This window comes from Protobothrops mucrosquamatus, unplaced genomic scaffold, assembly GCF_001527695.2.
Source record: "Protobothrops mucrosquamatus isolate PMUCROS unplaced genomic scaffold, P.Mucros_1.0 scaffold2100, whole genome shotgun sequence".
NCBI classification, from domain to species: Eukaryota; Metazoa; Chordata; class Lepidosauria; order Squamata; family Viperidae; genus Protobothrops; species Protobothrops mucrosquamatus.
This window is the reverse complement of record NW_015388202.1, coordinates 69,158-81,730: the sequence shown is the minus strand read 5'-3', so window position 1 is coordinate 81,730 and position 12,573 is coordinate 69,158. Positions and strand designations below refer to the sequence as shown.

General features: G+C 44.3%; 1 protein-coding gene across 1 annotated transcript in view; it reads left to right on the top strand.

Annotated features, from left to right (window-relative positions):
- The first annotated feature begins 253 nt into the window (after nt 1-253).
- The window catches only part of SLC7A8 (solute carrier family 7 member 8), a 37,925-nt gene continuing 25,605 nt past the window's right edge, over nt 254-12,573 (top strand). Inside the window, exons 1-3 of the mRNA XM_015824070.2 lie at nt 254-381; nt 6,311-6,515; nt 7,639-7,790. Of these exons, the coding sequence (XP_015679556.1) occupies nt 261-381; nt 6,311-6,515; nt 7,639-7,790 (478 nt within the window). The 5' untranslated portion in view covers nt 254-260. The remainder of the gene's footprint in view (nt 382-6,310; nt 6,516-7,638; nt 7,791-12,573) is intronic.

Below are 12,573 nucleotides of genomic sequence, written 5' to 3'. Positions count from 1 at the left end.
AACAACAACAACAGCCCACCGACCCAGTTTCGGATGCTGAAATTGCCAAACAGCCTACAAACTTTTTCCAAACTGGAGTAAGGGGGGGGAGTTGTCTGGGTCTGAGCTTTGAACGGAGAGCCCCACCCACAGGGTTGTTGATCTGGGACCCCCCCCCCAAAAAAAAAAATCCTAGGAAGATCCTCCTGCTGAATCCAGAATTCTTGGGGATCCCCCCCCCATTGAGACCCCCTCAGCTAGCTCACCTGGCTTAAGACAGGATGGAGGATGGAGCCCGTCGCCGAGGGGCTCCGGAGAAGACCCCCGAAAAAACGGAAGGAGGTGGCGGAGTGGCACTGAAGAAGGAAATTGGCTTGATGAGCGCCTGTGGCATTATTGTGGGTGAGTGAGGGTCTTGGAAGGGGGGTCTCCTGCCCACCCCCGCTTGCCGGCTCTGAATTTGGGGCACGTTATTTCCTGATCTTAGCCTTGCAGGTTCAAATAGGACCAATTTTTTTTCTCCTTTATGTTCAGCTTTCTTGGGTTTTTTGATTTGGCATCTGGGATCAAATATGATCAATTTTTCTGTATGTTCAGCTTTCTTGGGGTTTTTGATTTGGCATCTGGGATCAAATATGATCAATTTTTCTGTATGTTCAGCTTTCTTGGGGTTTTTGATTTGGCCACCTGGGATCAAATAGGACCATTTTTTTTCTTCTTTATCTTCGGCTTTCTTGGGGTTTTGGGATCAAATATGATCAATTTTTCTTCTTTATGCTCAGCTTTCTTAGGGTTTCGATTTGGCATTTGGGATCAGATATGATCAATTTTTCTTCTTTATGTTCAGCTTTCTTGGGTTTTTTGATTTGGCCACCTGGGATCAAATAGGACCATTTTTTTCTTCTTTATGTTCAGCTTTCTTGGGTTTTCGATTTGGCATTTGGGATCAGGTAGGATCAATTTTTCTTCTTTATGCTCAGGTCTCTTGGGTTTTTTGATTTGGAAAAGGCTGGTGAAAATCTCCAGTTTCTGCTTTTTTTATTCTTCTTCCCACTTTTGGCCCTTGCGATTCTCTCCCTTCTACTGTGTCGTTGTGGTTGTTATTATTATTATCTTTTATTCATTAAACATGAACCTCAGTCAACTGAACATTCAAATTGGCTGGCGCTGATGGTTGACAAGGGTTGCTACCAGCATCCTATTATTATTATTATTATTATTATTATTATTATTATTATTATTATTATTATTATTATTATTATGGATCATCGCACAGTCAGCCAGATGTTCAGACTGGATTTGGCATTTTTGTCTACCTCTCGAGTTCTTCCCAAGGACCTGGGATAGGCAGATGTGGATGTTTGATGGTATTACAGATTACAGGATAGAAGCAGTTCCTGGCAAGGCCGCCTTTTGCAATTGACTAATGGCAAATTTGTCAATGCCGATGGTGTCCAAGTGGTGCTCCAGTTGTTTTGGGATTGCTATTATTATTATTATTATTATTATTATTATTATTATTATTATTATTATTATTATTATTATTATTATTATTCTATTCTATTCCTTATTCTTATTCCATTCCATTCCATATTTTTTCTTTTCTTTTCTATTCTATTCTATTCTATTCACCAGCCAGTTATTAAGCACCTGGATTGTGATCACATGAGTGTGCAGGGTGTGCAATGGTTGTAACTTTTGTGTTGTTTTTTTAACCCACAATGTGGGGACTTTAAATCTCCAAGGTCTAAGAATTCTATTCTGTTCTGTTCCGTTCTGTTCAGTTTCATTCCATTCCATTCCATTCCATTCCATATTTTATTATTCTATTCTATTCTATTCTATTCTATTCTATTCTATTCTATTCTATTCTATTCTTCTCGGTCCCAGCATCAATCTGTCCAAAGGCAGTTTTTTCCTTCCAATGAGAGAGAGGAAGAGAGAGAGACAGAGAGAGAGACACACAGAGAGACAGACAGACCTGGATTCCTGGCCTACAACCCAACCATCTTTCCCTTGGTGCTTTAGTTAGAGTTCCACTTAACTGGGGCTTAGTGGGAGCCGTCTCCTAGAACAGGATTGGCATTTTCGTGGAGAGCCAGGGAGCCACTTGGCAAGGACCACAATCCCAACCCGGAAGAAGCCCCTCGCAACGACAAACAAGCAAACGACCAACAGCTGCAAGCTGGTAGGAAGGATCGCATATCCCAGCTTGACGAAATTTCTCCGAAAATGCAACCGCCCCTTGCCAAACGCCGCTCTGTTGTCCCTGCCGGATAGACCACAACATGGTGCAATCCCTCTCCAGCCACACAAAGAGGCGCGTTTGAACGCAACCAGGGCAGGAAAAAATATGCCGCAAGGGAGCTTAGGATAACAAGTATCGTCCGACGTAACGACAGTCCGTTCAGTGACCGTTCCGAGTTAACCACGGTGCTGAAACAAACAAAAAAAAGGGACAGAGGACCCGTTTTTCACACGGCCTCCCCAGGGTCACGTGATCAAAAACCCAGACGCTCGGCCACCAGTTCGCATTGACGACGGGGGCGGCGTCCCCCGGGGTCCCGCGCTCTGTTTTTGCGACCGGCACAGTCAAGGGGGAAGGCGGATTCGCGTAACCGCCCTGTGACGGACTTAACAAGGGCAGTGACTCGCTTAAGAACCGTGGCCGGGAAAGTCGCAAAACGGGGCAAAATCTAAATTTGGGGCTTGGTTAAGTGGAGGACCCCACCCGTACGAAGTTCAGGGATCTGAAGGGGAAGCAGGCCCAGCCGAGGCCCGGGATATCAGATCCCCTTCCCGCCCATCTGCCCACCCCTCTCCGGAGTTTGCTTTCCACCCCGATGCAGCCGGAACGCCGGCCTTTTGTGTGTGTGTGTTTGTTCCAACTTTGTCTCTTTCCAGATGGCGCCGTTTCAGCAGGTGCCAGGAGACCATTAAACAAACACCGCCAGGCAGAAGCGACGGTGGGAAGCATGGAGAGTGATCATTGAAGCACCCTTGCTTCCCTGATCCACTCCAGCTTCGCCAAGGCTTCCCTTGGCCTTCCCCCCCCCAAAGAAAATTTAAATGCCCTCCGCTTCCCATGGGCCCTTTCCCCCCCAGCGTCCGAAAGATGACAATGGCTCCCGTCCAGATGTTCTCCTGGCTGATGTTCAGAGCAAGACGGTCCTTTGAATGTCTTGAAAGTTGGATCGACCAGAAATTGGGCAGATCCCAAAAGTGATCTCAGGTTCCCTTGTTCTAAATCTCCCCCTCCTAGAGACTGGACAGGCATTGAACGGAATAGCAGAGTCGGGAGGGATCCTGGAGGTCGTCTAGTCCAGCCCCCTGCTCAAGCAGGAGATTCTAGACCAGGGGTCTTCATACTGGGCCCTTCAACTCCCAGAATTCCTCAAGCCAGCGTGCCTGGCTGAAGAATTCTGGGAGTTGAAGTCCACAAGCAGGGATCTTCAGACTTGGGCCTTTGATGACTTGTGGACTTCAACTCCCAGAATTCCTCAGCCAGCGTGCCTGGCTGAGGAATTCTGGGAGTTGAAGTCCACAAGTCATCAAAGGCCCAAGTCTGAAGACTCCTCCCCTATACCATTTCAGACAAATGGCTGTCCAATCTCTTCTTAAAAACCTCCAGTGTTGGGGCATTCACAACTTCTGGAGGCAGGTTGTTCCACTGGTTAATTGTTCTAACTGTCAGAAAATTCCTCCTTAGTTCCAGGTTGCTTCTCTCCCGGATTAGTTTCCATCCGTTGCTTCTTGTCCTGCCTTCGGGTGCATTGGAGAATAGGTGGAACCCCCCCCCCACTTCTTTGTGGCAGCCCCTCAAATATTGGAACTCTGCTATCATGTCACCCTTGTTTGTCTGGAATGGGTTAGGATCTGCTGCCCTGAGCAAGGGGTCAGACTAGATGACCTCCAAGGTCCCAACTCTATTATTTTATGTTCTATTCTTGGCCAGCAGACCCAGCAGAAAAAGGACATGAGGTAGAGTAGTGCGGGAAGACGGAAAGAGAGAGAGGGGTGGGAGGAGAGGAAAGAGAGAGAGAGAGGGAAAGAGGGACAGAGAGAGAGGAAAGAGAGAGGGAGAGGAAAGAGAGAGAGGAAAGAGAGAGAGGAAAGAGAGAGAGGAAAGAGAGAGGAAAGAGAGGGAGAGGAAAGAGAGAGAGAGGAAAGAGAGAGAAAGAGGGTGAGAGAGAAAGAGAGAGGAAAGAGATAGGAGAGAGAGAAAGAGAGAGAGAGAGGGAGAGAGGGAGAGGAAAGAGAGAAAGAGAGGGAAAGAGTGACAAAGAGAGAGGGAGAGGAAAGAGAGAGGGAGAGGAAAAAGAGAGAAAGAGAGAGAGGAAAGAGAGAGAAAGAGAGAGGGTGAGAGAGAGGGTGAGAGAGAGAGAGAGGGTGAGAGAGAGAAAGAGAGAAAGAGGGAGTAGAAAGAGAGAAAAGAGAGAGAGAGAGAGAGAGAGAGAGAGAGAGAGAGAGCAGAGCTCAAAATTCCCCCTTGCCACTGAAAATGTTTTATATTGCTTCAAGTGTGGCACGCGTCAAGGGCACTTTTATTTTTCCCAGAAGCCCTTGATCAAAAAGCAAAGATAACTGGCAGCTTTCCGTAAACATTTTCTGCTTAGTCTTCAGATCTCACGGGAACTCTAGAGAGTTGTGCAGAAAATCCTGGCTCTCAATATTCTTCCTTTCACAGCCCTGAGTTGCCCAGAAAGATCGGTGTATTGATTTTGTAAACTAGCGCTAAAACTATATATATTTATAAAACTTTGGGCCTTGTAATATATATATATATATATATATATTACATATATTATAATATATATTACATATATTATAATATATTATATATATTTATATATATATATATATATATATATATATATATATATATATATATATATATATATATATATATATATATATATATATATATATATATATATATATATATATATATATTCTGTATATCAAAGCAGGCATACCCTGCTTGAAAACCAAATGAAATCACCTCTGTTGCTTAACCTGCACCCTTAATCTTTCCAGATGCAAGGTTTGATACGATGCCAAGGGCTTGGTACATATTTGCATTGGGGAATCGCGTGGGGAAAAAACAGGCAATTGTTCCTTATTCTTATTTGCTTACTTCTTCCTTTTTTTCGGGTAAAAAAAAAAAATGACCTGATTTGATTTCAAATGCAGCGTGGAAGTCTGGAGCTCAACAGATTGAGATCTTTGAACAGCCTCAGGGAGGGGAAAGAAAAAAAAAACCTGCTCTGTTTAAAAAGAGAGCGGATTTTAATTCGGTCACTTTGCTGAGCCTGGCTCTTAAAAAAATAATAATAATAATTCCCCATTTTTCCATGCGAGAGAAACTTCGTCGTGTTTACTTAGCAATAAATCCTACTGTTTTCAAGGCTGTTCCTTAGTAGACTTTAAAAAGCGTGACAAATGTACAACAGCACCCTTTGCACCTAAGTCAACGTACTCACCGCAAAGTTGTTCTATATAGTGTAAGCAGCCTCTCATTTCTACTCTTTACAATATAACCCATAATTTGTACAATTGTGCGTAGGTTTGCGGACGATTATCATCTCTGGGACACATTCGGGCAAGGCATAAAAAAATTTACCAAGTGTGTTTTAAGATTACATAACCACCTTGGCAGTATCCCTCTTAAGAAGTGTCGTAATGCAAGCACGAATATTTCTGGATTTTAACACAAGCCAGGCACACAATTTTAATCAGGGCAAAAGCTTATATGACGTTAAATGTCATCTCTAATGAAAATTGTGTCTATACTTACAGGGAATAACTTCACTATCTTCAGAATGAAAGGGTTACAGGTATCCCACCAATAATCTAAAGCTGTGTTTTCTCAACTTTGGCAACTTTAAGACGGATGGACGTCGACTCCCAGAATTCCTCAGCCAGCCTTGCTGGCTGGGGAATTCTGGGAGTTGACGTCCACACCTCTTAAACTAAATAAGGCTGAGAAACGTAATCTAGACCAACCCCTCTCCAGAACAGGAATAACAGAATAATAGAGTTGGAAGGGACCTTAAATGGCTGTCCAGTCTCTTCTTAAAAACCTCCAGTTGTTGCAGCACCCACAACTTCTGAAGGCAAGGAACTCATTGTTGTTGTTAGTTGCGAAGTCGTGTCCGACCCATCGCGACCCCATGGACAACGTTCCTCCAGGCCTTCCTGTCCTCTGCCATCTTCGGGAGTCCATTGAAGCTCATGACTTTTGCAAAATCTTAGCCTTTGAGCAGCTGCACCAAAGTTTGTGGTTTGTTGTCACTGTCCTCCATTGTGATGTGCTGTTGTCCCCCTGCAGGTAACATCATTGGATCCGGAATTTTTGTATCACCCAAGGGCGTGTTGGAGAACGCAGGCTCGGTAGGGCTGGCGTTAATCGTCTGGATCGTCACGGGCCTCATCACCGCCGTGGGTGCCCTCTGCTACGCGGAACTGGGGGTCACCATCCCCAAATCCGGAGGTGACTATTCCTACGTCAAGGACATCTTCGGAGGACTGGCTGGGTAAGAGGGAATAAGGAACCGGGTTTGTCAGATAGCGGTTGAGGGTTAGAGAACCGAGTTGGACGAGAAGGAAGAAGGGCAGCTTAGCAGGGTAGGCATATTGCAATGGTGGGCATCCAGAAATGTTAAGCGTGAAGTGCTAATACCACTTTATAATGCCTTGGTAAGGCCACACTTGGAATCCTGCATCCAGTGTTGGCCACCGCGATATAAAAAAGATGTTGAGACTCTAGAAAGAGGGCAGAGAAGAGCAACAAAGATGATCAGGGGACTGGAGGATAAAATATGCGAAGAACGGTTGCAGGAATTGGGGATGTCTAGTTTAACGAAGAGAAGGACGAGGGGGGACAGTATAGCAGTGTTCCAATATCTCAGGGGCTGCCCCAAAGAAGAGGGAGTCAAGCTATTCTCCAAAGTGCCTGAAGGCAGGACAAGAAGCAACGGGTGGAAACTAATCAAGGGGAGAAGCAACCTAGAAATAAGGAGAAATTTCCTGACAGTGAGAACAATTAATCAGTGGAACAACTTGCCTCTAGAAGTTGTGGATGCTCCAACTGGAAGTTTTTAAGAAGAGATTGGACAGCCATTTGTCTGAAATGGCATAGGGTTTCCTGCCTGAGCAGGGGGTTGGACTAGAAAACCTCCAAGGTCCCTTCCAACTCTGTTATTCTATTCTATTCTATTCTATTCTATTCTATTCTATTCTATTCTATTCTATTCTATTCTATTCTATTCTATTCTATTCTATTCTATTCCTAACCCTAATCCTAATCCTAATCCTAACCCATCCCATCCCATCCCATCCCATCCCTCTATTCTATTCTATTCTATTCTATTCTATTCTATTCTATTCTATTCTATTCTATTCTATTCTATTCTATTCTATTCTATTCTTCGGGGTTTTTATTTCCCCATTTACCCGGTGACAGTTAGAAAGAAGATCAAGAAACAGTCACTTCAGTATACTGGGAGATATATTGGTTCGGAAATTAACTCGTTCAATTGTCAGAATTCTTGCTGTTTTTCTCAATAGATCTTGCTTGGCAAAGAGACACGGGGGGGTGGGTGTTAGGTAAGGATCACGAAACCTTGATGTGCCTCTAAAACCTCCGTTTCCCCCAAGGTTCCTCAGACTGTGGATTGCGGTGCTGGTGATCTACCCCACGAACCAGGCGGTGATCGCTCTGACTTTTGCCAACTATGTCCTTCAGCCCATCTTTCCCACCTGCCTGCCTCCGGAAACCGGCTTGCGACTCCTCGCAGGGGTGTGCCTTTGTAAGTAGCGAGCGATCGTGTGATGCCGATCACACATTGTGTGTCTTTTAAATGTTGCAAGGCTGCTTTGAGAGATGCACCTGTTTGAAAGGGAGAGAACGAGACCGTGGCTTGGAGCAAAGCAAAAGTAGAATTCCACGAAGAATGCTTGTCTGTGGCCTAGCTGGTTGTGGGAACCAAGCCATTGTAGCTTGTATGTTGCTCAGCCAAGGATAATTCATCGAACAAAGCTTAAACAAACCTTGGTTCAACAAGGCACCAATAAGCACCATCTATGAACCAGGTGAAGCTTTGTGGTCCAGATCTGAGTCGTGAGTCCCCCTAAAGGGGTGAACCCCCAACCAGATCTGGGTTGCAAAGCCTGGAGTGACCACCAGGTGGCAGCCAAGAGTTAGGATTTTCTGTTGTCCCCCTATTGGTCGTTCAGGAGTTTTGCAGCCTCTACATGCCTAAATTAATGTATTGTGTGGCGGTTCAGACACCAGACTGCGATGCTGTTTTCAGCTAATTGGGCTTTTTCAAAAATCCCTGGCTTAAAATTCCATGGGAAACGGACTGTAAAGAGGATTTAATCCCCTCGTCTCGCACTCAGTCTGGTGAATAATCGCTCTCCCCCTCCTCCTCCAGGGTTGACAGGATCAGAGGCGGTGAATTTAGTTCTAGGGTGTGCAGTCTTTAAATACATACCATTTTCCGTGTTCTCTCTAGGGTGAATAAACCTACAGTTAACTTGCAATATGCCTCAATAGTTATACTTAAGATTATTGGAACTATAGTTTAAGGCAGGGGGTCTTCCAACTCGGCCCTTTGATGACTTGTGGACTTCAACTCCCAGAATTCCTCAGCCAGAGTGCCTGGCTGAGGAATTCTGGGAGTTGAAGTCCACAAGCAGGAGTCTTCAAACTTGGCCCTTTGATGACTCGTGAACTTCAACTCCCAGAATTCCTCAGCCAGCATACCTGGCTGAGGAATTCTGGGAGCTGAAGTCCACAAGCAGGGGTCTTCAAACTTGGCCCTTTGATGACTTGTGGACTTCCACTCTCAGAATTTCTCAGCCAGTGTGGCTGGCTGAGGAATTCTGGGAGTTGAAGTCCACAAGCAGGGGTCTTCAAACCTGGCCCTTGATGACTTGTGGACTTCAACTCCCAGAATTCTTCAGTCAGGCACGCTGGCTAAGGAATTCTGGGAGTTGAAGTCCACAAGTCATCAAAGGGCCAAGTTGGAAGACCCCTGGTTTAAGGAATGATTTAAAGCCAATTCTCTCAGCAGCATTAATACCCTTTAAGACCCTGGTCTGCAGCTTAAAGGGATTGCAAAGAAGGGCTTGGGTGCTTTACGAATATAGATAGTCTTCAAATTACAACAGTTCTTTTAATGACCACTCAAAGTGACAGCAGCCCTGAAAAATGTGACTTATGACCGTTTTTCACACTTAAGACTTTGGCAGCGTCCCCAGGGTCACACGGACAAAATTCGGATGCTCGGCAACTGATTCCTATTTATGACGGTCTCGCCGTGTCCTGGGGTCACGTGATCCCCTTTACCCCCCCCCCTTTTTGTCTTGCCCTAACGAATAAAATCAAATCTCTGCATTTGTGCTTGTTCCTTTGTAAAGACTTCAGCTCTAATGAACTCCCATCAAAGCCGCCGGGCAGTTCAAACAGGTCTGCCAGGCGACAATCAACACTAACCACAACTGTGCTCAGCTATTTTGTCTTTGAAGAGCAAATTTGCTTACACAAACCTTGTGGGAAAGTCACTTTGTCTTTGTGAGCGGGGGAGGGGGGCTGTAGGGCTTGTGAAAATGGCTAATTTGCATTTTTTTTTTTTTAGTTGGCTCTTCCAACCTTGAGTTCAGTGACATTTCCACCCCACCCACCCCCGCCCCAGGGTCTACCTTGTAGGGCTGTCGTGCGATTCAAAGGGCTAACCGACATCCGTCTCAAAGAGATGGGGAAAAAAAAACCAGGATAATATGCCTGCGGCTGGCTTGGTTTCCAAGAGAGAAAAGATAGAGGTGGATGGTTTTTCAGCTGTGCTGGTAGCTAATGCAGAAAGGTGGTCCTCAAGATACGACCGTTTGTGTAACGACTGTTTGAAGTTACGGTGGCCCTGGGAAAAAAGCGATGTATTGGTGCATGTATGACCAATTCTTGCACTTATGTCCATTGTGGTGTCCTTAAGCTCATGATCATGAGATGAGTAGAGTAGAGTAGAGTAGAGTAGGGTAAAACAGAACAGAATAGAAAATATGGAGTGGAATGGAATGGAATGGAATGGAATAGAATAGAATAGAATAGAATAGAATAGAATAGAATAGAATAGAATAGAAAATATGGAATGGAGTGGAGTGGAGTGGAATAGAATAGAATAGAATAGAATAGAATAGAATAGAATAGAATAGAATAGAATAGAAAATATGGAGTGGAGTGGAATGGAATAGAATAGAATAGAATAGAAAATATGGAGTGGAGTGGAGTGGAATAGAATAGAATAGAATAGAATAGAAAAGAAAAGAAAATATGGAGTGGAGTAGAGTGGAGTGGAGTGGAGTGGAATAGAATAGAATAGAATAGAATAGAATAGAAAATATGGAATGGAGTGGTGTGGAGTGGACCAGAATAGAACAGAACTTTACTCTACTCTACTCTACTCTACTCTACTCCTTATTTCTATTCTATTCTACTCTACTCTACTCTACTCTACTCCTTATTTCTATTCTATTCTATTCTATTCTATTCTATTCTATTCTATTCTATTCTATTCTATTCTATTCTATTCTATTCCTTTCTGTTCTCTGTTCTGCTCTGTTCTATTTTATTCTATTCTATATTTTATTCTATATTCCATTCTATTTCTTATTCTATTCTATTCTATTCTATTCTATTCTATTCTATTCTATTCTATTCTATTCGACTCGACTCGACTCGACTCGACTCGACTCTATCCCTATCCCTATCCCTATCCCTATCCCTATCCCTATCCTACTCTTATTCCTATTCCTATTCCAGTTCCATCCCATCCCATCCCATCATTCTATCCTATTTCTATCCTTCCCTATCCTAGCCTATTTAAAAAAAACCCTCTTTTGCAGTCATTGGGGAGGGGGAAATTCTCAGCCCCTGAACCGAAAAAGTATTTAGAAGCGGAGAGATTAAAATATCCTGCCTGAGGCTACTTTAGGACATTGTAGGCTGGGAAGATCGGGCACAAACTGGTTCGGCTCATTATTATTATTTTTTTATTATCCAGCTCCGCAGCAGGGAAAGCGGGAGGAGGCGGGGCGGCCGGATAAGAGAGGGACGCTGAGATTGGCTTTGGCTGGGATGGAATCAGCAAAACTTTATTAATCAGGTCAAAGCCAGTTACTCAGTGCTGAGTCAGCGAACGGGTGGGGGGAAGTCAGAGATGAGAGATATGCATATGAAAACAAGGAGGAGGAGGAGGAGGAGGAGGAGGAGGAGGAGGAGGAGGAGGAGGAGGAGGAGGAGGAGNTGAAGACTCCTCCCCTATACCATTTCAGACAAATGGCTGTCCAATCTCTTCTTAAAAACCTCCAGTGTTGGGGCATTCACAACTTCTGGAGGCAGGTTGTTCCACTGGTTAATTGTTCTAACTGTCAGAAAATTCCTCCTTAGTTCCAGGTTGCTTCTCTCCCGGATTAGTTTCCATCCGTTGCTTCTTGTCCTGCCTTTGGGTGCATTGGAGAATAGGTGGAAACCCCCCCCCCCCACTTCTTTGTGGCAGCCCCTCAAATATTGGAACTCTGCTATCATGTCACCCTTGTTTGTCTGGAATGGGTTAGGATCTGCTGCCCTGAGCAAGGGGTCAGACTAGATGACCTCCAAGGTCCCAACTCTATTATTTTATGTTCTATTCTTGGCCAGCAGACCCAGCAGAAAAAGGACATGAGGTAGAGTAGTGTGGGAAGACGGAAAGAGAGAGAGGGGGGGGGAGGAGAGGAAAGAGAGAGAGAGAGGGAAAGAGGGACAGAGAGAGAGGAAAGAGAGAGGGAGAGGAAAGAGAGAGAGGAAAGAGAGAGGAAAGAGAGAGGGAGAGGAAAGAGAAAGAGAGAGGAAAGAGAGAGAGAAAGAGGGGGAGAGAGAAAGAGAGAGAGGAAAGAGATAGGAGAGAGAGAGAGAGAGAGGGAAAGAGGGAGAGGAAAGAGAGAGAAAGAGAGGGAAAGAGTGACAAAGAGAGAGGGAGAGGAAAGAGAGAGGGAGAGGAAAAAGAGAGAAAGAGAGAGAAAGAGAGGGTGAGAGAGAGGGTGAGAGAGAAAGAGAGAGGGTGAGAGAGAGAAAGAGAGGGAGTAGAAAGAGAGAAGAGAGAGAGAGCGAGAGAGAGCGAGAGAGAGCAGAGCTCAAAATTCCCCCTTGCCACTGAAAATGTTTTATATTGCTTCAAGTGTGGCATGCGTCAAGGGCACTTTTATTTTTCCCAGAAGCCCTTGATCAAAAAGCAAAGATAACTGGCAGCTTTCCGTAAACATTTTCTGCTTAGTCTTCAGATCTCACGGGAACTCTAGAGAGTTGTGCAGAAAATCCTGGCTCTCAATATTCTTCCTTTCACAGCCCTGAGTTGCCCAGAAAGATCGGTGTATTGATTTTGTAAACTAGCGCTAAAACTATATATATTTATAAAACTTTGGGCCTTGTAATATATATATATTACATATATTATAATATATTATATATATTAATATATATATATATATATATTCTGTATATCAAAGCAGGCATACCCTGCTTGAAAACCAAATGAAATCACCTCTGTTGCTTAACCT